General features: G+C 40.9%; 1 protein-coding gene across 1 annotated transcript in view; it reads left to right on the forward strand.

The window, feature by feature from the left end:
• Positions 1 to 12,483, forward strand: part of pacsin3 (protein kinase C and casein kinase substrate in neurons 3) — a 34,283-nt gene extending 21,800 nt beyond the window's left edge. The window contains exons 7-10 of the mRNA XM_071537821.1: positions 567 to 687; positions 5,607 to 5,749; positions 8,168 to 8,337; positions 11,100 to 12,483. Of these exons, the coding sequence (XP_071393922.1) occupies positions 567 to 687; positions 5,607 to 5,749; positions 8,168 to 8,337; positions 11,100 to 11,215 (550 nt within the window). The 3' untranslated portion in view covers positions 11,216 to 12,483. The remainder of the gene's footprint in view (positions 1 to 566; positions 688 to 5,606; positions 5,750 to 8,167; positions 8,338 to 11,099) is intronic.
• Positions 12,484 to 24,616: the final 12,133 nt, after the last annotated feature.

Genomic DNA, 24,616 nt, shown 5'->3' on the forward strand with positions numbered 1-24,616 from the left:
GGATATGACTTACAGGGTATGTGCAGGTTTCAAAAAGCCAAATGCAAGACTTGTTAAGATTTTTTTTTTTAAAACCAACACAAACAAACAAAGCTGGCAAAACCAGCCTATTTCTGATTGAACATAACTAAGTTGTGAAAGTAAAAGGACACCAGGAAATTAAATGTTAAGGGACTTAAATGTTAAGTCTAACTGTGTTTAGTGAAGCAGATAGGATGCAGATTGTACCACTAACCCTGTTCTGGATTCATCTGAGAGACAAAAATAAGACATTTTTAATGACCGGATTCAAGACATTTTAATACTTTTCAAGACCTTAAATTTAGACCTTAAATGACCCGCAGATACCCTGGATTTAACTGGAAGTCAGGGTGATGCTCATTAGAGACCAACTCTAATTCCATCAGCATGTTATGCTGACAGTGAAAATCAAATACTGTATATCTTGGGGGAAAAACGGCTGCTTGAATTTCAGCTGAGCCGCAGTTCACTGAATACACTCTGTGGTAACTACCTTTTAAGAGGAGGGTGTAGACATTATGATTGACAGTCGCTTTGTCCAATAGGTTCAAGAGCCTGTACCGCGACCTGGGTCAGACCATCAACGCAGCCAATGACATGGAAGATCTGAGATGGTGGAGGAACACCCACGGGCCTGGCATGAGCATGAACTGGCCCCAGTTTGAGGTGTGGCCGGACACACACACACACACACACACACTCACTCACACACACTCACACACACACACACACACACACACACAGAAAATCCAAGTTATTCCTTTTCAAGGCTTCCTTTTGCTTCATAAACCAGCTCAAGACGCTAAAAGGTCAGATTTATTTTTTTATTCCACCTGCAGGATCGTTCCAACAAATTCATTCATTCATACATTTTTCTAAAAGCCCTTCATGAAACACAAGAATACTGTACAAGACTGTACAAGTGTTTGTGTGTGTGTGTGTGTGTATGTGTGTGTCAGAGACGGAATGAATATTAAACAGGCTTCCAGTGAAAGCCTTGTTGTGTGACTGAGAGGCTTGAGTGGGCTCTGGAATGTTGGAATCCCGACACACACACAGACACACACACACACACACACACACACACACACACGGTAGTAGGGTTCATTTGGTAACATTTTATTTGGATACTCCAGTGATACTCTACTAACTGTCAGATGACAAAAGGTATTTGTTCAACAAAGTGTCACTTTCCAAGTTGGTGCATCTCTACAGACTGTGTAACCCTAACCCCTGACCCCATTTTTAAACCTAAACCCAACCCTAACCTGACCCTAATTCTTTTTTTTTAAAGATTATTTTATGGCCATTTTTGCCTTTTTATTTGAGAGCTGAAAGTGCAGAGAGACAGGAGCCATTGGGAGAGAGAGAGGGGAATGACATGTGACAAAGGTCCTGGGGCAGATTTGAACCCAGGACGCGGTTACATGGTCCCCGGCCTCACTGACCTGAGCCTAATTCTAACATTAACCCCGGCCCTAAGACTAACCTTAGCTCAGACACTGAATGTCTATCGATGTGTTTTCACACAATTATGAGTTTGAACTATCTGAATTTCCATTATCACGTGAAACTCAGTAAATTTCTTTTAGTGGCACATCATAGTCACTTGATAAGAAGTTGAGTATCAACACTGGACTATCCAAATAAAGTGTGACTGTTTATTTAGTTGTTAGTAGAAATCTACAGTGAAGCTGTCTCACTGAACACACTCGTCCAGTCGAGTTGCACAAACACATCACAGCTCTTCGCAGGCCTGCTGAGCTGCCCAGTGTGGACAAACAAACACTCACAAAAATGCACAAAAAAAATAAATGGATTCTGGGAGGCAGACATGCAGAGAAAATCTACGGTTTCATTGGCAAGTAGGACCGCTCCGTTTAATTCAGCATTCCTATGCAGTACGCATTTCCAGAGGGACTGCATTCTGAATTTGACACGACACACTGTGGGTTCACCAGGTCGACACCTGAGGCCTTTCCTTCAGTCAACTCAAATAAGCAGCTATCTGCAAGAAGCCACCACTTTCTGTCTTTCATACTGACATGGCTGAATTCCCTCTCATATTCCTACTGTCTGTCCAGCACAGTTTACAGTTTACATGGTTCTGTGGATGCAGAGATTGATTTTGATCCCTGTATCGTATTGTTTTGTGTCTTTGAAAATGTCCGCAGACCAAATTGTCAAATCATAATGGAGATACAATGATCTGATTGCCTGCCTCCCAAGCTCCTATTTCATTTTTGGCAGCTATACAGTGGCTGTGTGTGTTTTGTTCCAGACCTGGAGCCTTGTGATACACAAGATCCTCACATTACAGATTATACAGAAGACACATAATGGTCCATTTGAAGTTTTCAGATGACTGAATTTTTCAAATCTCTTTGTCTGAATACTTTCAGTTGGAGTGTCATGCGCACAACTTGCAAGTGATGTGTAAAAATCAGTTCAGATGACTAAAAGTGCGTTCACACTAAGCAGGTGTTGGAGTGGCTTAACCGAACTCTGGAGCGTTTCCTCCTTTAGATTGATTCATTTGTCCAGGTGAGAACAATACCATTCAAACTCTGGTGGCACCAAATAACGGTGCTTAGTGTAATCCAACCAACTACGGGAATTTACCCCTAAAACGCAAGGGATTGTGGGTATAAGGAGAGCCAGCAGTTTCTCATGCTCATAACAAAACCATGGTCTGGACTGATGCTCATATTTAGCTGTTTCTTCATGTTTCTTACCTGGTATGAACACCACAGAAGAAGAGACAGACAAGTTCGTCACGCTTGGCTAAAGTTACAGGGACTAGAATCATATTTGTTTTAACCCCTACCACACACACACACACACACACACACACACACACACACACACACACACACGTACATGCATGCACACACATACACACACGCTGTCCATTAAACAAGCTACTTGTGAGTCATGTGACTTTTCTTTACAAGCCCTGGTTCGCTTGAAATTGAGCAATGTGAACCTAAACAAACCAAATACAAAATTTCAAGAGATTTATTTGTCACATGCATAATTGTACATGTACAACAGCAGTAAAATGGGGTTGCAACAACTCCGACAACTGTGCAAATGGCGAACGTAGTAACAGGGTATCAATATAATAATATATAATAATATAAAGCTATATACAGGGAAAAATGACAAGTATCATAAAAGCTATATGTACATAATAACATAGGATAAAAAATAAAAATAGCAAGGAATAGATAAAGTAAGTAGAAAGGTGGCCAGTTGTAAACCATTTACAATTATCAGTGTGTAAACGGTGTGTAAGGTGCTGAGCTGCAAAAGGATGCAGAGTACAAAAAAGTACAGGATGTGTGTTGGGTGGGGTTTTAAGTACATATGGCCGTATGGCCTGAGGGAAGAAGCTCCTTCTCAGCAAATGCAACGCAGTCAGCTTTTCCACTCTTGTGGAAAATGAACTGTAGGTGTGACCGCACCTTTAGACTAGACAGCTGCAACTAGACCTGCTCAGGCTGTTCAGTGACTCTCTATCCGCCGGTCATCTTAAGCTGGTCAGGAACTCACTCACAACCGGCGGACAGGTACTGGCACGACGACAAAGAATGTCAGCTGATGCCTGTACAGCGTTAGTGTTGTACGAAGGTGTAGACGTGCAGCACAGTGCAAACAGCTTAAAGGATAATTCCACTGTTTTTGTCACGTAGTCAGATGACAGTCAGGCGGTTCTTTGGTCTCAGATTAATCTATAGCCCAGATTAAGTTGAACTGTATGGTTCAGTAAAAGTCTTATGAACAGCAGCATAATTTAGCCATTTTAGACTCATGGAGGAGAAACCAAGACGTGTCTCTAGCTTTGGGCAAAATCTCTCTAGTATTTAGTTTACAATAAAGCATTACTGTTTAAAATTACTGTTTAATTTGTCCCCATTGAGCAGTTAGCATGAGCAGCTTCTAACTGGACCATACACTCCTCTGGTCAAAGAATCATAAGACCCCCCCCCCCCCCCCCCCCCCCCCCATTAACAAAAAATGGAATTATCCTCCGAGACCATTTTCGGCAGTGTCGGCCTCCATGGGAAAAACTGATCTGGCAGAGAGAGCAGAGGGAGAGAGAGATCCACCGTGGAAATGAGACGGCGTCATACGAAGAGAATGGACAGAGAGAGAGAGAGAGAGGAACAGAGACTGAGGGAGTGAGAGAGAGAGAGAGAGAGAGAGAGAAAGAGAGACAGGCTGGCAGAAAGAAGTGGATCTCTTCTGTCCTCTTAGGAATCTCCTGGCATTCCCACAGCGCCGCTGACACGCAAACAGAGCGCCATTGTCCCAACACACACGCGCGCACACACACACACACACACACACACACACAGGTTTGTATTACTGTACTTGTGAGGACTTTCTCTCGACTGTATTCATTCCCTAACCCCTCCCAACTACATGCCTAACCTGAACCCTAACCCTAAACTGAAACCTAATCTTAACCCTGAATCCAAGTCCTAACCCACTCACTTTGGAGGATTTTCATAATCTTTCTGTCCTTGTGGGGACATTTGGTCCTCTCAAGTGTAGAAATACAACAACAACACGCACGCACACACACACACACACACACACACACACACACACACACACACACAAAGGCTGTATCTCGTTCTGTGCTCCAGTCAGACCCTGCTGGGGCAGTAACTGTATCCCTAGCCACCTAGTTCTGTCAGCGCCCTGTTATTATGTCAGAGAGGTGTGTGTATGGTTGTGGTTGGGCGGGTGGGGAGGCTATCTTTTTGTTTTGTCTGGGTGTGGTCTGATGGGCTCAATTGATTATTTACCACGCAGCAATCCAGTGCAGTAGAAAAAACGTCCATTCACCGCTAGGAGAAAGAGCACATTGTCATTTACATATTGCCGTTGCAGGGTGAAAACCTCCAGTTTTGGTGATTTTCATGTTTTCACTTGAATTGAAGGATGGTACACACTACCAGTCAAAAGTTTGGACACTTTTTCATTCTCTTAAAGCCATTTTGATCTACAGGCTTATGCTCAAATGCTTGAAACTTGTTTCTTAGACAAATATAAATAGTGAAGTTGATCCTATGTATGAATTTCCTTCCAAAGCCTTTGTGTTTCTATCAAGGCAAAGGGCGGCTGCTTTAATGAATGAATGAATGAATGAATTTATTTGATAATTAAAGAACACATATAACACTGCATTGCAGTCATTACATATATTAAAAATCACCGAGGATGAAAACACAATAAAGCCCGAAGGCTTATTTCCATTGCGGTCTTCCATTTTAAAGAATCTAAAATATAAGATAGTTTTGATTTGTTTAACACTTTTTTGGTCGCTGCATCTCTCCATTTGTGTTATTTCATTTGTGTCATTTCATAGTAAAAATAAAGAAAAATTTGGTGTGTCCAAACATTTTCTGACCCTTGGCCCTTATGAACTCCTTTCAAAACCTTTGGTATGATTTCAAAAATGCATGGTGGTCAATCTGAGTCTGTAAACTTGACACTTTTGAAGATGCAAGGTTTTCACCTGACAGAAGCCCTGTATTCAGTATATGCATGTTTGTGTGTGTGTGTGTGTGTAGGAGTGGTCTCCGGAGGCCAGCCGCTCCATCAGCAGGAAGGAGAAGAGCAGCCATTCAGAGGAGAACGTGGTCACCCTCACCAACATCGTCTCCTCGGGGGGAGAGGAGGTCCCGCCCAGCCCCCCCACCCAGGACTCTGGCAGGTGGGAAGCCTCAGATCCTCCTCAGATCCTCCTCAGATCCTCTTCAGATCCTCCTCAGATCCTCCTGGCGCTCTGTGTGATTCGGCTTTTCACTGCGTTTCATTCACTCTCTCACACAGGCGTCTTCAGTGACGCCAAAACAGAGGAGTGTAACTAACTGATCAGATATCATAGCCGATGAACCATGAGCAGTCCTGCTGTGTCCGTGTTGGTTTGATTTATTCCTGATGGTTCCTGGTTCATCAGCAGTCGGTTGCACCAGTTAAACTCGAAGTCAGATGTAGGCTAGTTGGAGCGGAAATTCTCGCTGTGTCCAAGTTTCCACTTTGCCAAAATTTTAACGGTTGCGCCAACTGAAATAGCTCATCATGCAGTTTGCTGTAGTTGTGAGAGACGTGTGTGTCCCTCCATGCAAGAAGGGAAAGGGTTAACTAACACAATACATACACAAACACACATGCACTGCTTAGTTAAAACAGAGCAGACCAGGACTGTGTGTGTGTGCAGGCACTCAGACTGTGCACACAGGCTTGTTTTCCTGAGGTTTTAAAACAACATGTACCTGTGGGCTGTTTAGACCAGACTAAATACAAGACTACAATTATCTCCGTTTTAACCACCTGTGTGTGTGTGTGTGTGTGTGTGTGTGTGTGTGTGTGTGTGTGTGTCTGTGAACTACACGTTAGTCATGTTGTTCCCTTCTAGCCACCCTGAGGAGTTAACATCCTGTACCTAGCAGGCTACACACTCTAATTAGTAGCTAGAAAGCTGACTCAGTCTCTGTGTGTTTGTGTTTGTCTGTATATATATGTGTGTGTGTGTGTGTGTGTGCATCTCTGGGCGCTGTTGCCAACTTGTGACTGTCACTAGATGTAGCGACTTTTCCGGCCCCCTTTGGTGAATTATTTCTCAAAAGCAACAAGCGACAAATCCCTCCTTCCTGCGACCCTCGCAGACTGAACTGAAGGCAGCAACGAAGGTGAATTTGCCCAAAAGAGAAACACAGTCGAACCCGTTGCTGAATACAAATGTACATATACTCTGCAGCTTTTTATAGAAGGCTGTCAGGTGACATAACATGCCCTCTGGCGGCCATATTGGAGGTCTTCACCCCTTGAGCAGCAGTGGCTGTGAACAGCTGGTTGTGTTTCTCAATATACAACTTCAATGTTGCGCACTATTTAACATATCTAATAGATACTGTATGTCATCATTATCATGCATGCTGGCATCTGAGTGTGTGTGAACAACTGAACTCAGTGTGTGTGTGTTGTTTGTTGCTGGATGGGCTGGGCACCTATGACCTTGTAGTTTATCTGTGGAAACCACTTCTAAAACAGCGATCCTCCCCATTATCAATCATCATTATCTCGCAAAATGATGAGTGGCATTAAATTACATCTCATTGTGGAATGTTGTTAATATCTAAGAGCTTTGGTCACAAAATGGTAACACTCTTGGGATGTAACCATCTGTGTTTTTAATGGACAGCATAATGCTGTTGTTCAAAGCACAGACCTTTATCAGTCCTATAGCACTATTCCCCTGTCTGTAGTATTGTGTCATTGTCACTGCTGCCCCCTAGTGGTTGCTTAGAGTATGTCATTCTTAGAAAATGTGCACACCAATGTTCACACTCCCACAGTCATAATATCCATTCTAGCAGTGGGCAACACAACCAATATCATTAATATGGTTCTAATTTTTGTAAAGAAATGGTTATGGTGTAGCCAGCTTTCATTCAAAACAGTCTACTATCATTCAGTGTCAATTGTGAATTGTTAATAGTGTGAATTGTGAATAGTGCTGCTGCAATGTGCAATTCTTAGATTTATTATATATATATAAAAAGGCAAGGAATCTGCACATTACTTTAAATCAAAAAGACTAAGAAGGAGCAGAAAAAGTATTTTCAAGGCATTTATTAAGCCATGCTCTGCTCACGAAAATGTGCAAAAAGTGCACAAAGAAAATAATACATTTACCAATAATTGTAAATAGGCGAATAAAGGTGGGTGACAGGACTTTGACAAAGCAGATTCTGCCAATATATAAAGTCTCTCACTTTTTTCCGGCTATTTACAATTATTGATAAACATATTATTTTCTTCCTTCCATCGGCATAAATTTGTTTCACTTGTTCAAACTGAGAGATGAAAGAAAGTGATTCACTTAACCACAATTCAACAGCATGATGAGAAGTGTGATTTTCACTGTTCCTCCATACAATGGCAGTGAATGGAGAGAGAGAAAAAAGCACAATTCTCCAGTCTCCTCTACTGGAGCAACAGATCACAGAATCACTGATTTGGGGGTTTTATCATGGAGGAAGAAACACAACCCAAGACACTACCAGAGTTCATCAGACCTTTAATCTCCCTCCACCTCTCACCACTCTGTGTCCGCTGTGCTCTGCAGGGTGAAAGACTATTCGTCAGACTGGTCAGACGAGGAAAGCCCTAAGAAGGTCCTGGCAGTGAACGGGTTGGGGGAGGCGGAAGACGAGGAGGAGCAGGTAGACGGGGTGCGCGTCCGAGCGCTCTATGATTACACGGGCCAGGAGGCCGATGAGCTCAGCTTTAAAGCAGGTATTAACCCTTACTAATGCTTATGAAGGCAAGGCACCACAGGGGAAATTATAGATTGGTCAGGTTTTAGATATTTTAACTCCCCAAACAACTTTACAGTGTTATTTTTAAAGTATGTATATGCCAGTTGCATCAAATACATGAAGCACAAAACCTTTACCGGCCATTTTCTCAAAATGACATCGTCCCTGTACGCAAAACTCTTTTTTCAATTTAACTTGTACATATGGCTGCCAAATTTCACTTGCTGCTTTTTAAAAAGCTTAAAAGGCTTTTTTTGTTGCATATTTTGTTTTTCTTAGATATCTTGTTTTTCTATTTTAGGGGCTATTTTACATGAAAAAAATAGAAAAGTTATAGAATGAAACAGCAAAATGTGATCTGATTTTATCCACTTTGCAACCAGTTTTCTCATTTTGATGAAATATTCGCTAATTCGAATTTGAGAACATGAATTTGAGAAATAAGAACAAAATAAAGAAGTCCTAGTACAAAAAGTGGTTGTATTTATGTCAACATTAGAATCAACATAAAAAAAACACAATATAAAAGTCTGATATGATTAAAAAAAAAAAATTTCATGTTCACCTGTGGTGCCTCACCTGAATCCCTCACCCACACACACCCTCATGTCTCTCTCACACACATCCTTTCACACACTTGGGCTCTCAGTAAAACTGTATTGACCTGGGAACGCACACGTACACACATTACATTTAGCCTAAGTCTGCATGGCAGTCAATGCTGTAACCTGTGGAGCCAGTAGTGTAATTATAAATTCATCCTAAACCTGAAGCACAAACAGTTTCACATTATTTCTGCTGGCCAACTGGAACAAGCTTATGAAGAAATCAGCTTTTATTTTTTTAAATACTGACCCCCCCTCACTCAGGAACCCAGGCAACAGGGACATTCTTGTTGGGAATAAAACCAGTTTTGAATGTTGATCTTCCTGATCCACAGGATGTTTTGACATTGAAAAACTGTCTAAATAACAAGAATGCTATTATGTGGTTCCTCTTAACTTGAGGGATTATCACAGGATAATCTATGATTCTATACTCATACTGCTCATTGGCCTGTCAGGTAAGTGTCTGTAATCTGTTTCAATGATTTATTGGTTGATGAATCACTGGGCTGTGGTGGGATGTATTTGCTGTATAAACTTATTTATGTTTTTAGCTCCTTTTCCACTTTAGAGTGAAAGGAATACACTGACTTTTGTTGGTGTCAATAAGATCTTTGATCAATTTATCTTTATGTGACAAGAATATTGGTAACTGTTTTTCTGTGTGTACAGCATGTATTTAGTTCACTGTGGTACATGCTAACATGTTAGCCTGCTGTGTATGTTTAGTGGATTGTACTAGAAGGCTCTACATCATCACAAAAACACTAAATACTCAACACACAGAACACAACAATGTTGTTGCAGAAGAGTAATTTGATCAAAGAGCTTATTCACTAAAAAATCAGGGTACTCCTATGGCCAACACAAAGCACTGGAGAGTATTTAAAGGAAAAGTCCACCCAAAAGCACAAAAAAACACTATTCGTGATATTCCTTGCATTTCTGAGCCCATTTTGTCGTGGTGTATTTTTGTTATTCCCATAGATAACTGTCCCGGCGGAAGACGTCCCTTGTTATTGTTTTACAAAAACGACGGATGCCAAATTTCTCCTGCTATTATTGTGCACATGTGCATATTAATCTCGTCCTCCGTTCAGATGGCTAATGGCTCCAGTTTCTCAGAGTCCGTTCAATTACCAGACATTTTTGAAAACAAAAAAGTCACTCACTTTGCCAGTTTTCAAACTCTCAACCCTCTCGCTCCAAGCAAATGCTGCCATGAGCAAGTTGCAGAATGAAAGACATCTCCCCAGATTCTCTTGTGATTGGTTTGCGGATGGAAAAAAGTAATATTTTTGTTTTTATGATGATTTGGTGGCAGTGATCAGGTGTAAGAACAGGGGCTTGCCTCACAAAGCGAGTCTAGTGGGTTAGCTTTGGGCGTAATCCTGGGTTTTCTGGCATTCATATATTTTCTGGTAATGCCTTGACCTGGTTTACATATTGGAGCTTTACGCTACATGCACAACTTTGTCCACTGATTTGACTGTTTGACTCAATCTCCGCTCCCTCTACAATAGACTGACATGCTTTTTCTTTGACGGAACAGAATAGGGAACTAATTGATAATAATTAACACCAACACCATCCTGAAACTATATACTGAAAAATATTTTCTGTTCACTTAATATATTTGCTTATATTTGCTATTCCTTATATTTGCTATCTCCTTCCGGTTATTCTGACGGTCCGTTCTCAGCGCAGTTTGGAAAAATCCAACGTACCCGTTATCTGTAGGCCGACGAAGCCGACGGCCACAGGAGGGCGCTAGTCTGTTGCTGTCTGTCAGTCATCCTCCCCTGGAATTGATGATTTTCTCCGTCAAACCGGCAATCCATGAAGTTGTGAACGAGGCGCGAGTCTATGCCCTGTGGGGGTCATGAGGCGTTAGCAGGATGCTGAGTTAATGGGACGTGATGGGACAGGCAGTTAGGAAAAGCTTAGCCCAGCTCAGCTCTGCTTAGTCTAAACCAGGACCAGGTAACAGACCGGGTGGGACAGGTGGCCACTCCTGTTCTAGTGTGGATTATCTTCACAAAGAATTAATGCCTTATACCACTTGCAATGGATGTGAATGCTATGCTTTACATGACTTCACAGTTGTGACTTCTTACCCCCCTCCCCTGTCCAGGAGAGGAGCTGTTGAAGCTGGGAGAGGAGGATGAGCAGGGCTGGTGTAAAGGACAGCTGACCAGCGGCCAGGTTGGCCTCTATCCTGCCAACTACGTCCAGGTTGTCGCTTCCTGATGGCCCGCCCCCTCTGGTCGCCCAGCCAATGGTACACGAGACTCAAGACGCCAGGACCAATCACAAGCTATTAGCGCCGACATGTAGACATGCCCTCTGTGAAACTGGACAATCTTTGGTGACTGACTGTAATACCCGCCACTCAAGTTTTTTTTGTTTTTTTTTTGCAACGTTCTGGACTTCAGCCAGTCCACTCGTGTTTTCCTGCCACACTAGCGGAGTAAGAAGGACAGGCTGTCCTCGAGTCGACAATATTTTGACTATGTGTTTGGAAAAAAAAGGTTTGAAGATGCTTTACACAGAGAGAGAGAAACAGCTTCTGAAGACACGTTGTCCAGAGTGGACAACGACATGAATAGACCATGAGAGACGGTTAGTGCCTTAGCAGAGGAGGCCAGAGAAGCGCAGCGCCGCCCTGCTGTCCGACTGGGGGATTACACCCTCTGCTGGACGATGACCTGGCCCTTTAATGTTACTGCTGATCACCTCCAGGAGTCAAACCGGTCACTTTACCTGGACTTTGGTAAATGTCATTAATGTCATGTATTTAAAATGGTTTCATGTAACTTTGATTGTGCACACAGCACTTGATTAGCTGTAAAAGTAAACCATGCATGCTCTTTATTTCCCCTCCCAGTCATTTAGCTTGGCAGTGGTATGCTTGGGATTGTAGATATTTAGGTGTGACAGTGCATCCACTTTCTTGTTTGTCCACATTCTGATGCTAGAGACATTGATGTTTTTTGGTTTTTTTGTTGTCTGTTTTTTTATGTGATAGCCGTACATTTATATTAAGTCATTTGATTTTGAATATGGATGGTCCAAACTGTTACCACCTGCTTCTCAGAAAATCTTTTTTCTTTTTAAGGTTAGAGTTTTTACAGACAGTCAAACTTTTTATTTGCTTTTTAATTTATTTTTATGTTTAAACCATTTAATCTTTTTTTTTTCCCATTTGAACTAAACCGACTAAAGTGGGGAGCACAATAGTAGATTTGGGTCATTTAACCTGTGGGAGGTTTGTTTGCTAGTTTGTATTGCTGGGCTGCGCTCAACTCGGTTTCTAATCCTGAAGCACACGCACCTCACTTATCTAAAATAAGTGTTCATTTTTTTTTTTTTGTCTAAAGATGTCAGCTTTTCGGTTTTCATGTTTTAGTGAAGTTTGTGGGTTTTGTGTGAGAGGGAGCCTCCCTCTGCCTGCTGATTGGAGCACCGCTACAGCTAACCCATGTAGGCTTCCAAATAAAAACATTAGAAACCTTGAAGTTACTGTGCTGTTTGTTTGATTTATGTTTTTACAGATTTATTTCCAAAATTTTCTGTAACTTATACTTAAGATGTAAGGCGCAGGAAACAACAACAAAGAACTTTCTGCAGCCAACAACAAACGACAAAGCCACACTCCCGAGTGACTTGGAGAAAGATTTGATCTTTAATGTCGCAGTATGTCAGTCAAGCTTAGAAATTAATTTAAAGTTTGAGTTGAAATAGGCGGAGAAGTTGTGGGGCTGCTGTAAAGCTGGCAGCAGTACAGATCAACAGAATCAGATTTATTTCAGAATCAGATTATTTTCTTCAGGTACATTTTCACATACTAGGAATTTGACTTGGTGAGGTTGGTGCAGTATACAAGCATTTAGACAGACAAACAAGCAGGAATGAAGCTTTACAAATGGAAGATTCCTGAAAATATATACAGTATATACAATAAATACAATAAGTGTGGTCACTAAGTGGGTTATCGAGGGGCTTTATACAAAGGCTCAGTAGTAAGTTGAACATGCATAGCTATGTGAAGCAGGGGAGGAGGCTCCTCTATTTTGAGAAGAGGGAAATTATAACTGAAATATGTTTGAAATTAAACCGTTAAAAGCAATGTTAAATCATTCTCCTATCCCTATAGAGACAAAAACCCACTGTTGAAATCTGAAAATCAAAACGCCACAACAGCGACACCTGCTGCCCAGCTACCTGCCCAAACTGTATGGAGAGAGACTCAGTATTATTGACAAATGTGTGTATATCAATCCATAAATAAGAGACACATCACAAATGTGTTTTACTATCCACAAACAAATATCTCTCTACTTGTGTCTTGCAAATTGTCGTTTAAATGAGTGTGCACTGATTTGTACAAATGGATACAAATAGATGTCCAAATATCTCATACTTTGTATAAGAAAACAGAATATATGTTTCCAATTTCCACATGTATTTCTTGAAATAAGGAGTCTCAAATGTAAAATTGGCTTGGGAAGTGTTGAATCTGCATTTGTGGATCAAGTGACACGCGTAGATTCAGTGACGTGAGTTTCAGACTTCCCTCTTATTTTTTTTTTATTTTGAGACCTTGATCCACACCATGATCCACACCTTAATCCACACCTTGATCCACACCTTGATCCACACCATGATCCACAGATAAATGTGACTACTTCCACTATGCGCCCAGTGCAAGCAAGCCAGCTACCCCTAGATGGCAGTCTTCTCTCTTCTGTTGTGTATTTTCTCCAATAACCAGTAGAGGGCAGCATCTTTCTGCGAACTGTGGCTCGTGTCAGGTTGGATTCACAGCTCTGGAAAACATTAAGAGACCACTGCAAAATTAGCAGTTTCTCTGGTTTTACTATTTATAGGTATGTGTTTGAGTAAAATGAATATTTTTGTTTTATTCTATAAACTACTGACAACATTTCTCCCAAATTCCAAATAAAAATATTGTCATTTAGAGCATTTATTTGCAGAAAATGACAACTGGTCAAAATAACAAAAAAGATGCAGTGTTTTCAGACCTCGAATAATGCAAAGAAAACAAGTTCATATTCATTTTTAAACAACACAATACTAATGTTTTAACTTAGGAAGAGTTCAGAAGCAAAGAAGAGCCAGGCTGAGGTTTGCAAAAGATCATAAGGATTGGACCGTAGAGGACTGGAGTAAGGTCATCTTCTCTGATGAGTCCAGCTTTGCCCAACACCTGGTCATTGAATGCACTCTTCCTAAGTTAAAACATTAGTATTGTGTTGTTTAAAAATGAATAAGTAGTTTATCAGTAGTTTATAGAATAAAACAAAAATGTTCATTTTACTCATTTTACTCAAACACAAACCTATAAATAGTAAAACCAGAGAAACTGCTAATTTTGCAGTGGCCTCTTAATTTTTTCCAGAGCTGCAGATTCAGATTCAGATTCAGATTCAGATTCAGATTCAGAAAGCTTTTTTGGCAGGAATCAGGTAGTATGGAGTGTTGCCAAAGCATATTACAATAGTACAGGATAAAATAAGGTACAAGATGAATATAGGAATTATAGGAATTATAGGAAATATATGATTTAAAACGTAAAATTGAAAACATAGGAATTCCTAATTATAAAAACTACTATAAAAATTTTCTTTTAATTTGGTGTAATTTTATTTTTGTTTGTGAGTTGAGTCAGAGTGTTTTTATTAGGAGATGTGGTGTTGCTTAATAATGCTTTATATTTGATGGAATTATTGATTTGATTCACACAGAACAAAAAAAGGTTTTGTACATTATTTTCATATATGTTTAATATGAAAACCCTATAAAACCTTACTTCTCAAAAAAGAGTGAGGTGGCATCCAAAGTTGGGAAAAAATGACTGAATACAATCATCACTTTTCATACACAGTACACTCGCCAAGAAAGATAAGCCTTGAATTGAACATTAAGAAGACATACTGTAAGTGAAAGGTGATCTTAGTCAAGGTAAAAGCTCAAATAAGCCAACATAACAACACAACAACCAGTCAGAGAACAGAGGAATCACAAATCCATAAAGTTTCATAAAAGAGAACTAAATCACACATTTCAATACACTCAGAATTCATCAATCATCAGTGATTGCTTTCTGAGAATGTCACCCTTTATACAACAGTTAGTTCCGGTCAAATAATTTGATTATTTGACCAACCCAGGCGGTGAAGGCTAGTCTTGATAACCACTGTTAAGATAAGATTGCACTTTATTGATCCCCTAGGGAAAATTCAGGTGTCACAGCAGCAATTGGCAGAACAATGCAAGGCAGTACAGGAAAAAATATAAGGCAATATAAATAAATATAGAACTATAGAACTATGAAGATAAAAATATAAAACTATTAAAAGTCTCTCAAGTGTCTGGGTTGTTTTGAGTATCAAGTCCTGTGTAGTAAGTAACTTCTGTGTAGAGTTAGGGTCAGGGGTCGCTGATGGTGTTGAATAGTCTGATGGCGGCCGGCACAAAGGAGGCGCTCTGTCCTGCAGCGTGGGGGGAGGAGCCTGTGGCTGAAGCTGCTCCTCATCAGCCTCAGCTCGTTGTAGAGAGGGTGAGAGGCGTTCTCCAGGATGGCGTTGATCTTTCCCCTCATCCTCCTCTCTGCCACTGCCTCCAGACTGTCCAGTTTGAGTCCCACCACAGAGCCGGCCCTCTTCACCAGCTTGTTAAGTTTGTTGGCATCACCCGCCTTGATGCTGACTCCCCAGCACACCACAGCAAAGAACAGTGCACTGGCTGCTACAGACTGGTAGAACATCTGCAGCAGCCTGTTGATATAACACGTTGAAGGACCTGAGTCTCCTCAGGAAGAACAGCTTGCTCTGTCCTTCCCTGTGGAGCCTCAGTGTTGTCTGACCAGTCCAGTTTATTGTTGAACCTATAAGACTGCACCATCTCTGCCTCATCCCCCTGAATGGTGACAGGGGTTGGGTGTTTCCTGCACCTTCTGAAGTCCACCACCAGCTCCTTGGTCTTCCTGATGTTGAGCTGGAGGTGGTTGTTGTCACACCATCCTGCGAAGCTCTCTACCAGCTCTCTGTAATAATAATAATAAACTTTATTTATATAGCACCTTTCAAAACACGGTTACAAAGTGCTTTACAATAAAAACAGAACACATTAGAAGCACAGAGAGATTAGAATGAACTAAAAGCCATAAAAATAGACACATTATAAACACAAAGGGAGTAAAAACACAAAATTAAAAAATGTAAATAATAAACATGAAATTAAAAACAAATAAAAATCAAGTAAAATATGGAGGCAGCTCAGGTAAAATCAGGAAATGCTTTCCGATAAAAGTACGTTTTAAGAAGAGACTTGAAAGAAGACACTGACTCAGATAGCCTTATTTCCTTGGGCAGGTCGTTCCAGAGCCTCAGGGCCCTGATGGCAAAGGCTCTGTCCCCTTTAGTTTTCAGCCTGGACACTGGAAGGGACAAAAGACCTCTGCCTGAGGATCTCTGTACTCCTCCTCATTGTCCTCTGTGATGCAGCCGACAATGGAGGAGTCATCCGAGAACTTCTGTAGATGGCACATTGAAGCGTAAGTCCGAGACGTAGAGGGTGAATAGGAATGGTGACAGTACGGTTCCTTGGGGTGCAGCAGTGTTGCCCACCACCACGTCTGACAGGCAGTCCTGCAGACAGACGCACTGCGCTCTGCCGGTGAGGTAGTCCATGATCAAGGCCACAAGGTCGTGGTCTACCTGCATCTCAGAGAGCTTCTCCGCCAGCAGGTAGAGCCGGATTGTGTTGAAGGCTCTGGAGAAGTCAAAGAACATGATTCTCACAGCGCTCCCTGGCCTCTCCAGGTTAAGGTTCAAAATAAAGCTAAACACTTCTCTGTAACAGTTTATGAATGTATCAGTGTTTGGGTTTTAATGTTGGAGTCATGAAGACATGGCGTGACATGATGTGGTTTAATTTCACCATTTGATAGATGCATAATACAGCTGCATCACCTGATCTGTGATTTCTCTGTCACAGACTTAGTTTCTGCCCACAAGTTCAGACTGGTTTAGACTTTGACACTGAAGTTATGAGGATGTGACAGCAGCCTGCAGACACCCAGGACTGATGAAGGAGATTGAGCAGTGTCTGTCAGATTTTACTGGTTTATTAATTCTGGATGCAACTTTTTGTTTTTAACCAGCTAGTCCCATTGAGATTTAAATAAAGCTGGTGTGACTGACTGATTCGTAGGAATAACTTGAGTAAGTGTAACTGCGTGATTTGGGGAATTCTCTTCATTTTAGTCTTTAATGTTTTCTCTTAATAAGAAACAGCTTTTTCTTTGTGCATTGATATGTTGACCTCCACAACATAATAACAGCCTCATAAATGCATTGCTAATTTCTCAGATGTCTTGTCTTTGATAATGGTTTGGTATGACATGGTTATTATTCTTGGAGATTTCATTATCCATGTACGTCCAAATAATACGTCAGCTCAATATTTTTAAAATTCCTTAAATCTTGAACAGTCTCGGATCAGACATACACTGTTTTTAAAAGCATGCATATTTGAGAATAGTAATTCCTTTACAGCAACACTTCCAAAAAACAGACTATATATAGTATCAGACAATTAAATGATAAATGTGTAGGCACAGCCTTGATTTAAACCCAACTCTAGATTTAAATATTTTCACCAATATGACAGATTTTTTCCCAATGAGACAGGAATGAGATTACATTAGAGTCTGTGTTTTTCTGAGATTATAGACGAATGATTAATCTCTCTCTCTCTCTCTCTCTCTCTCTCTCTCTCTCTTACTCTCGCTCTTTCTCTCTGCGTTGGCAACAGGTTATTTCCAACATGAAAAGGTATTGTAGCAAACACTTTACATTACAGTTTATAGTGTGTTATTCCTCAACCTACTAATGCTTACTGTTGATTGATTTAACTGGATAAGAATGAATACAGAATAAGCCTCCATTAGTGATTGGGGGGGTGAAGGTAAGTGCAGACACTCACTGTTTCGGTTCTAATTACAAAAACTCTTTTCTGCAACTGTTTCTGAACACATCAATGTTTGGGTGTTAGCATGGCCGTACGCAGGGTTTTAGAAATACCGAGGTCCAAAAACTGAGCTTGCTAGGGGGGTTCGGGGGCATGCAACCCATGAAAATTTTTTTATTTCCCTGATCTAAATATGTCAATTTTAAAACGTTTGGAGAGCAAAAATAACAATAGCTTTAAAACCATGTCAGTGGGCAGTAGCATAAATGATCTGTCAAGCAGTAATACATGAGAATCAGGTTAAATGTTGCAATGAATGATCCACACTACAATCTGGAAATACAGAATAGGCTAAAATGATCACGAAACATTTGAAAATGAATGTTGACAATGTTAGTGTTCAAGTAAAGGGAAATTCACACTACAGACACCATTGAAATCTAATCATGACCAAATATGGGAGAAATAGCTTGATTTTGTATGTGTGTGTGTGTGTGTGTGTGTGTGTGTTTGTGTGTCATGGATTAGCCTACATGAATGTTGATTGTTGACAATACACCATCATATATTCCAAACATGAATGGCCTGTGACAGCACAGGGACATACTGCTAATCCTATCCTGGGAACAGTGGGCAGTACCTGCTCTTCCTCTCTCATCTCCATCACCTTCTCTCTTTCTTTTTCTCTCAGTCTCCTCATCTTCCCTTCCCAAAGCTGAGCTTTGATTGATGGAGTATTTTCATTTTCGTCTCTGTCTCAGTGAAGAAAGTAAACACAGGGACAATTGATATTTATATGTAAATGTTACCGGCCTCCGCTAGGATAAACTTGCAATGAAAAAAAATATATATATATAGGGGTACCTCATTTTAACATGAATTTCAACCCTTTACACAAGCTGAATTGAAAGAAAAGCATTTCGTTGAAAGTTTATCAGTCTACCATTGGATGGATGGAATTAACGTCAGAATTAACTTCTAGGCATCATGATGGATGGCCACTGTTTAACGGAGCGCGACTGCACAGGAGCTATTCGTCAGATGATGTCTGGCTGGGGATGAATGACATTAAACTACAAGAAGTCCACTAGTAAAATTCTCTAGTTATCTGGAACACGTTTGGCATGGATTCAGCTGCCTGTCGGGTTTCCTCCAGTTGTTGACATAATCAAAGAACCACCGTGTTAAGTAAAGATTTTATAGTAACGACAAGATCATCCACTTCACCACCCACCCACACACACACACACACACACAAGCAATGACGCTGATCAGGTGAGCAAGTCATAATCTTGGTGTTGTAGGCTACAATATCTTTGCCGCACCAAAGTAAAGCTATTTTTAGGAAATTATTTCACGACTTTTATATATACACCTCGGAAAAAATACAGAGGTCCGGACCTCGGTGACCTCAATGGTGGGTACGGCCATGGGTGTTAGTCTGCTGTTAAAGTCATGAACATGTTAATTTTTTGTAATGTTTTTAAACCTGTTTTAATCAGAGTAGGAAGGCTGTTCTTTAGTTCACTGTAGATGATTCACCATTTGATAGACGCATAATAAAACTACATCCTGATTTCTCTGCCACAAACTTTGGATTGGACTCTGATACTGGACATTGGTTTCATATTTGATATTAGACATTGCTTTGGACTTTGAGTTATTCCTTGAGTTTTTGTAGGCTGTTTATACATGTTTTTCAGGCCAAGACCTCTATTCATCAGAATTGTTTTGATGGGGTTTGGGTTATCTGATCATCTTTGATAAAAATCAATCTCTGTGGTTGAAGTCAGGCCTCCTAGTGTGTATCATGGTGTGTATACTACATGTATGGTTTCCTAAATAGCTACTGAGCTCCCTCTAGTGGTAAATTAGACTTACAGCTGTTTGAAGCCATTATTATTAACTCAATAAATTCAACTGTTTAATCTGCCATGCTGAAGCATTGTAAGCGTATCTAAAACGTAAACTTTTCTAGTTATTATGATTTTTTTGTGCATCTTTTAGGGGATAAATTGCTGAAGCTAGCAATGTCCTTCAAATTTCCAAATGTTTACCATAATACATTTACTATTAGCTATATTTGAGATATTTCACTGCATGGCACTCTTATCCAGAGTGACTTCCTACACTTATGACCATATCAGTAAAATGAGCTTCAATTCTTTGATCATCAAATATTACAGGCGAATAAATGAAAACACCACAAAGGTCAGGGCCTTACAATTATCCTGCTCCCCCAGAATGTAAGAGTGCAGGATAAGAGTTAAGGCCAGAGGTTGGGGGAATTTTTTTAGAGACATAGAGAGGAAAAATATCATTATCATTATATTCTTCTTATTGTTGTTGTTATTATTATTACCATTGTTATCATTATCATTATCATTATCATTATGGTGTGCTAATACTTTTCTAATTGAAACCTACCTGGTAGTTTCTGGGTATCCACCTGCTACTGTGGCTGATTGACTAAAAAGAGATTTCTCACCTTGGTGTTCTTCCTCTCTGTCTACCAGGGTCCAGCAGGAGAGACCAGACTCTCCTCAACCCAGCTGTGGGTCCATGAAGAGTGACTGGTCAAAGGTTGACTTTATTGATTTTAAAGACAAACATCATTCTTCTGAAAAGAAGTAAGTTGTTACTACCATTATGTCACTGTATTCATGATTTAACTATTATTTATTCAGAGAAGATTTACTGACCATGCATGCTCTTTTTCAGTATTGCTCTTCTTCACATATATTGTATATATATTTACACCACCAGCTGCCCAGTACAACCAGTCTTCTACCTTTGGGCTCTAATAACTCCACCAGTGAAATGTGGGGCTTATGTTTCTTGTATAAGGACACTTTGGTAGTAGTTGTCGAGGGAGAGAAGAATCTTACTCATGTAGTGTTACACTCCCCACACTCCAAGTCAGGAACTGTCTATCTGCTGGTCAAAAGCCTGCCTCTCTAACCTTCTTTTCTTCTACCATCACCCCTGTTTTGTGCATCCTGTGTTTCTAGCAGGATCCAGCAGGAGAGACCAGACTCCCCTGTAACCAGCTGTGTGTCCATGAAGACTGACTGGTCTATGGAGGAACCTACTGACTTCAAACATGGACACCACTCTATTGATAAAAGGTAAGAATTGGTTGGTTGGGTTTGTTGTTTGGTCTGGCCCGGCCCTTACAATGGAGTTCTACCAGGATCCATCATGACAGAACATGACACGTTTAACTACATGTTCAGTCAGAGACACTTACGTCAAAGGAGTTTAGACCATTTATTGCAAATGGTTATACGGTTGTATTTGGAGGAAAGCTCTGCTCTTGAGGATGCTCCCCAATGCCAACTCTCACGCACTGACCGTGAGACTCACGCAATTGACATTTTTCACATGCTCTCATGCTACAAGTCCATTTTCTCACGCAGTGAAAAACAATTTCATAACTGATAACGTCGCGACGCGAAAAAAGGACACTGACAGCAGGACAGACAAGACACAGCAGCACCGTGCAGCAGAGAGTTATTCAGACCATCTGAATAGTGAGAAATATACACAAATCTGTTATATTGTAATTTATTCCCATGCATGCTGCTCAGAGTAATCTCAGTCAGCGGCTCTTCTGCGTCTCTCCCTCTCCTCTCGCGCCGTGCGCACGCAGGCCAGAGTGAGAGTGAGTTGCTATGGTTACGGGGACGCTCTGTGTCTCTGTCGCTCTGAAACTTTCTCGCGATTCCCAATAAAAGGTTTTTAGGTTAGTATGCCTATGCAAAATCATGAATGTAAGCACCCCAATGCTGAAATCTAGTAATATAACATAATTTTACATTTTTGGTTAACATTATACAGGGTTGCTGTTTCTTGACTTAATCCAAGAGGTTAGGTGGTGTATAAATGCAGGAAATTTGTTTTAAGTTACGTTAATGTTTGTCTAATGTGTTTTACTCTACTTGATGCTGCGGTTAACTGATGCTATAGAAATTAAAGTAAGGGTAAAGGAAAACTGAAGATTTTGTTCTCTGGTGGATGCCATTTTTCTTTAGACAGTATCAGCTGCAGGACAAAACATACCACATTTGTGTTTACATACTTGCATAACTTTTCCTCTGAAGACAGTAATAAGGTCATTCCTAAGCAAGTGTTAACTACATTCAGAGTAACCCAGACAAATGGGCTCAGCAAGACGATTTTGAAGTATTCCAAAATAATCCAAAGTATTTAGAATACGTTACTTACTTGAGTAATCTAATGGAATACGTTACAAATCACATTTTAGAGCGTGTATTCAGTAATCTGTAGTGGAATACGTTTTAAAAGTAACCCTCCCAACACTGATTATATCATATCACCATTTATTTCCATGCATATGCGCGAGCTCTGTCCACCTGACAGCCGTCAGTCGGCGGAGAGAGAGAGACACAGAGTATGGTGGTTTTGGCGCATCGGCCGACACTTACCGGCGCTTCCCGTGGGCACGGTGCCGATCAATACGGTCCGTGGGCGGAGAGAGGAGACGGGACGCGCTGGAACAGTGGAGTTTTTACCGTTGTCTTAAATCTGACCGGCACAGAATCGGATATATGAGACTGATCTGCCGGTCACCGGTCATGGCCAATCAGCTGAAAACCGGCCAATTAGACTAGATATGTCAAAGACGCCACCAATGTTTGAGGAAATTAGAAAGCAAACCACCACCACCATCAATTTTGATGAGTTTCTCGACAGCCTCCAGCATAGCTGTAGCCGCTAGCGATGACAACGCTGACACAGAAACGCTACTTTGGGGGTTCAAGCACAATAAATTATATTCGTTCATGAACACGCTTTAGAAACAGTGTAAAACAGCTACAAGCGATTTTCCCCTATAAAAAACATTGAATAGATTTTCGAAATCTGAGCTGGAACACCGTTCCCTCCCGACTTTTACTCCCGGAACGGTGTTCCTGTGCGTTCCCCCCCATTTCCACCACTGAATACAGCAGCATATTTAACTACATCATGAGTTAAATCGTTTGCAAGCAGTAATGAATAAAGTCAAAACAAGCAACCTTAAAGAAAAGAAAGAAAAAAAAGTGGAACTGTAGGACTGGAGTAGCCTACATTTAATTGGCTAGCTGTTTTTATGGCTCCATCTTATATCCACTGCCTGTTTAACTGAGTGATGGCTGAAGGGATAAATGAGTTCCTGATTCTATTTGTTTTAGACTGTGGACATCTGAACCTGCGTCCCGACGGTAGAGCCCCAAACGCATGGTTAAGAGGGTGGGAAATGTCTGCAGCAATCTTATCTGCCATTTTATTCAGTCTGGTCAAGTATAGGTGAGCTAGATCGCTCTGCTGCTTGCCTATGATTTTACCACACTTACCACAACCCTACCCAGTCTGTTTTTGTGTGCCACCTTAGCATTACCATACCAACAGACCAGACAATTGCACAGAATACTATTACTATATTACTGTATGTGATAGTATATTATTAGTGAAGTGTCAGCTAGTCAAGCAAGTATACGCCAATAGCCCACATTAGCCAGCTAAAAATGACCAGTGTAAAGTTAATCTATCAGAAATTGAGCTACTTGCTGGTTTAATCCAGAGAGGTCTGATGGTCACAGAACTTCCTATACACAGCATAGGGAGAGGGGACTGTGGCAAATGCAAACTAGTGTATGACATCCATCATCTGGTGACTTATAGTGACTTATAGTGAGCTGCCAATAGCCTTTTTTTGGGGGAAAAGAGTTGGCAACATGTCTCTGGGCCTCCTTGCCTGCCCGTATATGTAAGTTAACTAAGACCTCTCTCTCTCTCTCTCTCTCTCTCTCTCTCTCTCTCTCTCTCCCTCCCTCCCTCCATGGGTCCATCACGTCCCATTAGGTCAGATCCCTCTAACTTCCCAGGGTGTGCGACCCTCAGAGACTGCACTTAAAGGTAGCAGTATACTTACAATGAATGCCAACTTGCCAGAACACAGACCACTACAATACAATATACAAATACAAATGTGCATAAACTCTCTGCAGCTAATAGATTGCTTTCAGGTGACGTAACACGCCCTCTGGTGGCCATATTGGAGATTGTCACCCCTTTGGCAACAGTGGCTGTGAACAGCTGGTTGTGTGACATTATTTTCACACAGTAAGCTCACCAGTGGACCTCCGTGGGGCCATATAAGGTTGCTAGAAGATTTGTGAAACAACTTCAAAGCCTCTATTTGTTTATTAACATGACACTCCAGTGTAGGCACAGAAAGTTTAAAGGGTCTATGTGTAATTTCTGGTCCAATGCTGGCCTCTATCGTTCAGCGTTGTCATTGCAACAACTCTCTGCCCTCCATCATCAGCATCATCATCAGCATCATCAGCATCATCATCAGCGTGGTGGGCAGGTTGGACTGTTGCAGAATCAATAACAATGAACGTTCTTTCATGTTTTACAGTTAGCAAATTTTTTTTTTTTTCAATGGATGCTTGCCAGGATACTGACATTACCATGTTTCCTGTTGTCTGTGGATTTTTGGAACATATCGATGGTAAGGAGTCGCTATTTACTGTGAAGTAACACTAGAAACTTCCCCAGAATAAATAAATTATATTTTCCGATGTGTGTGATTTTGTCGATAAGCAAGGCAAAAAACAAATTGCCAAATTTTTGAATGGACCTTGG

Source organism: Centroberyx affinis, unplaced genomic scaffold (genome assembly GCF_046629955.1).
Source record: "Centroberyx affinis isolate AG114_WGS23_722 - 3 ecotype Tasmania unplaced genomic scaffold, CSIRO-AGI_Caff_v1 ptg003130l_1, whole genome shotgun sequence".
Taxonomy (NCBI): Eukaryota; Metazoa; Chordata; class Actinopteri; order Beryciformes; family Berycidae; genus Centroberyx; species Centroberyx affinis.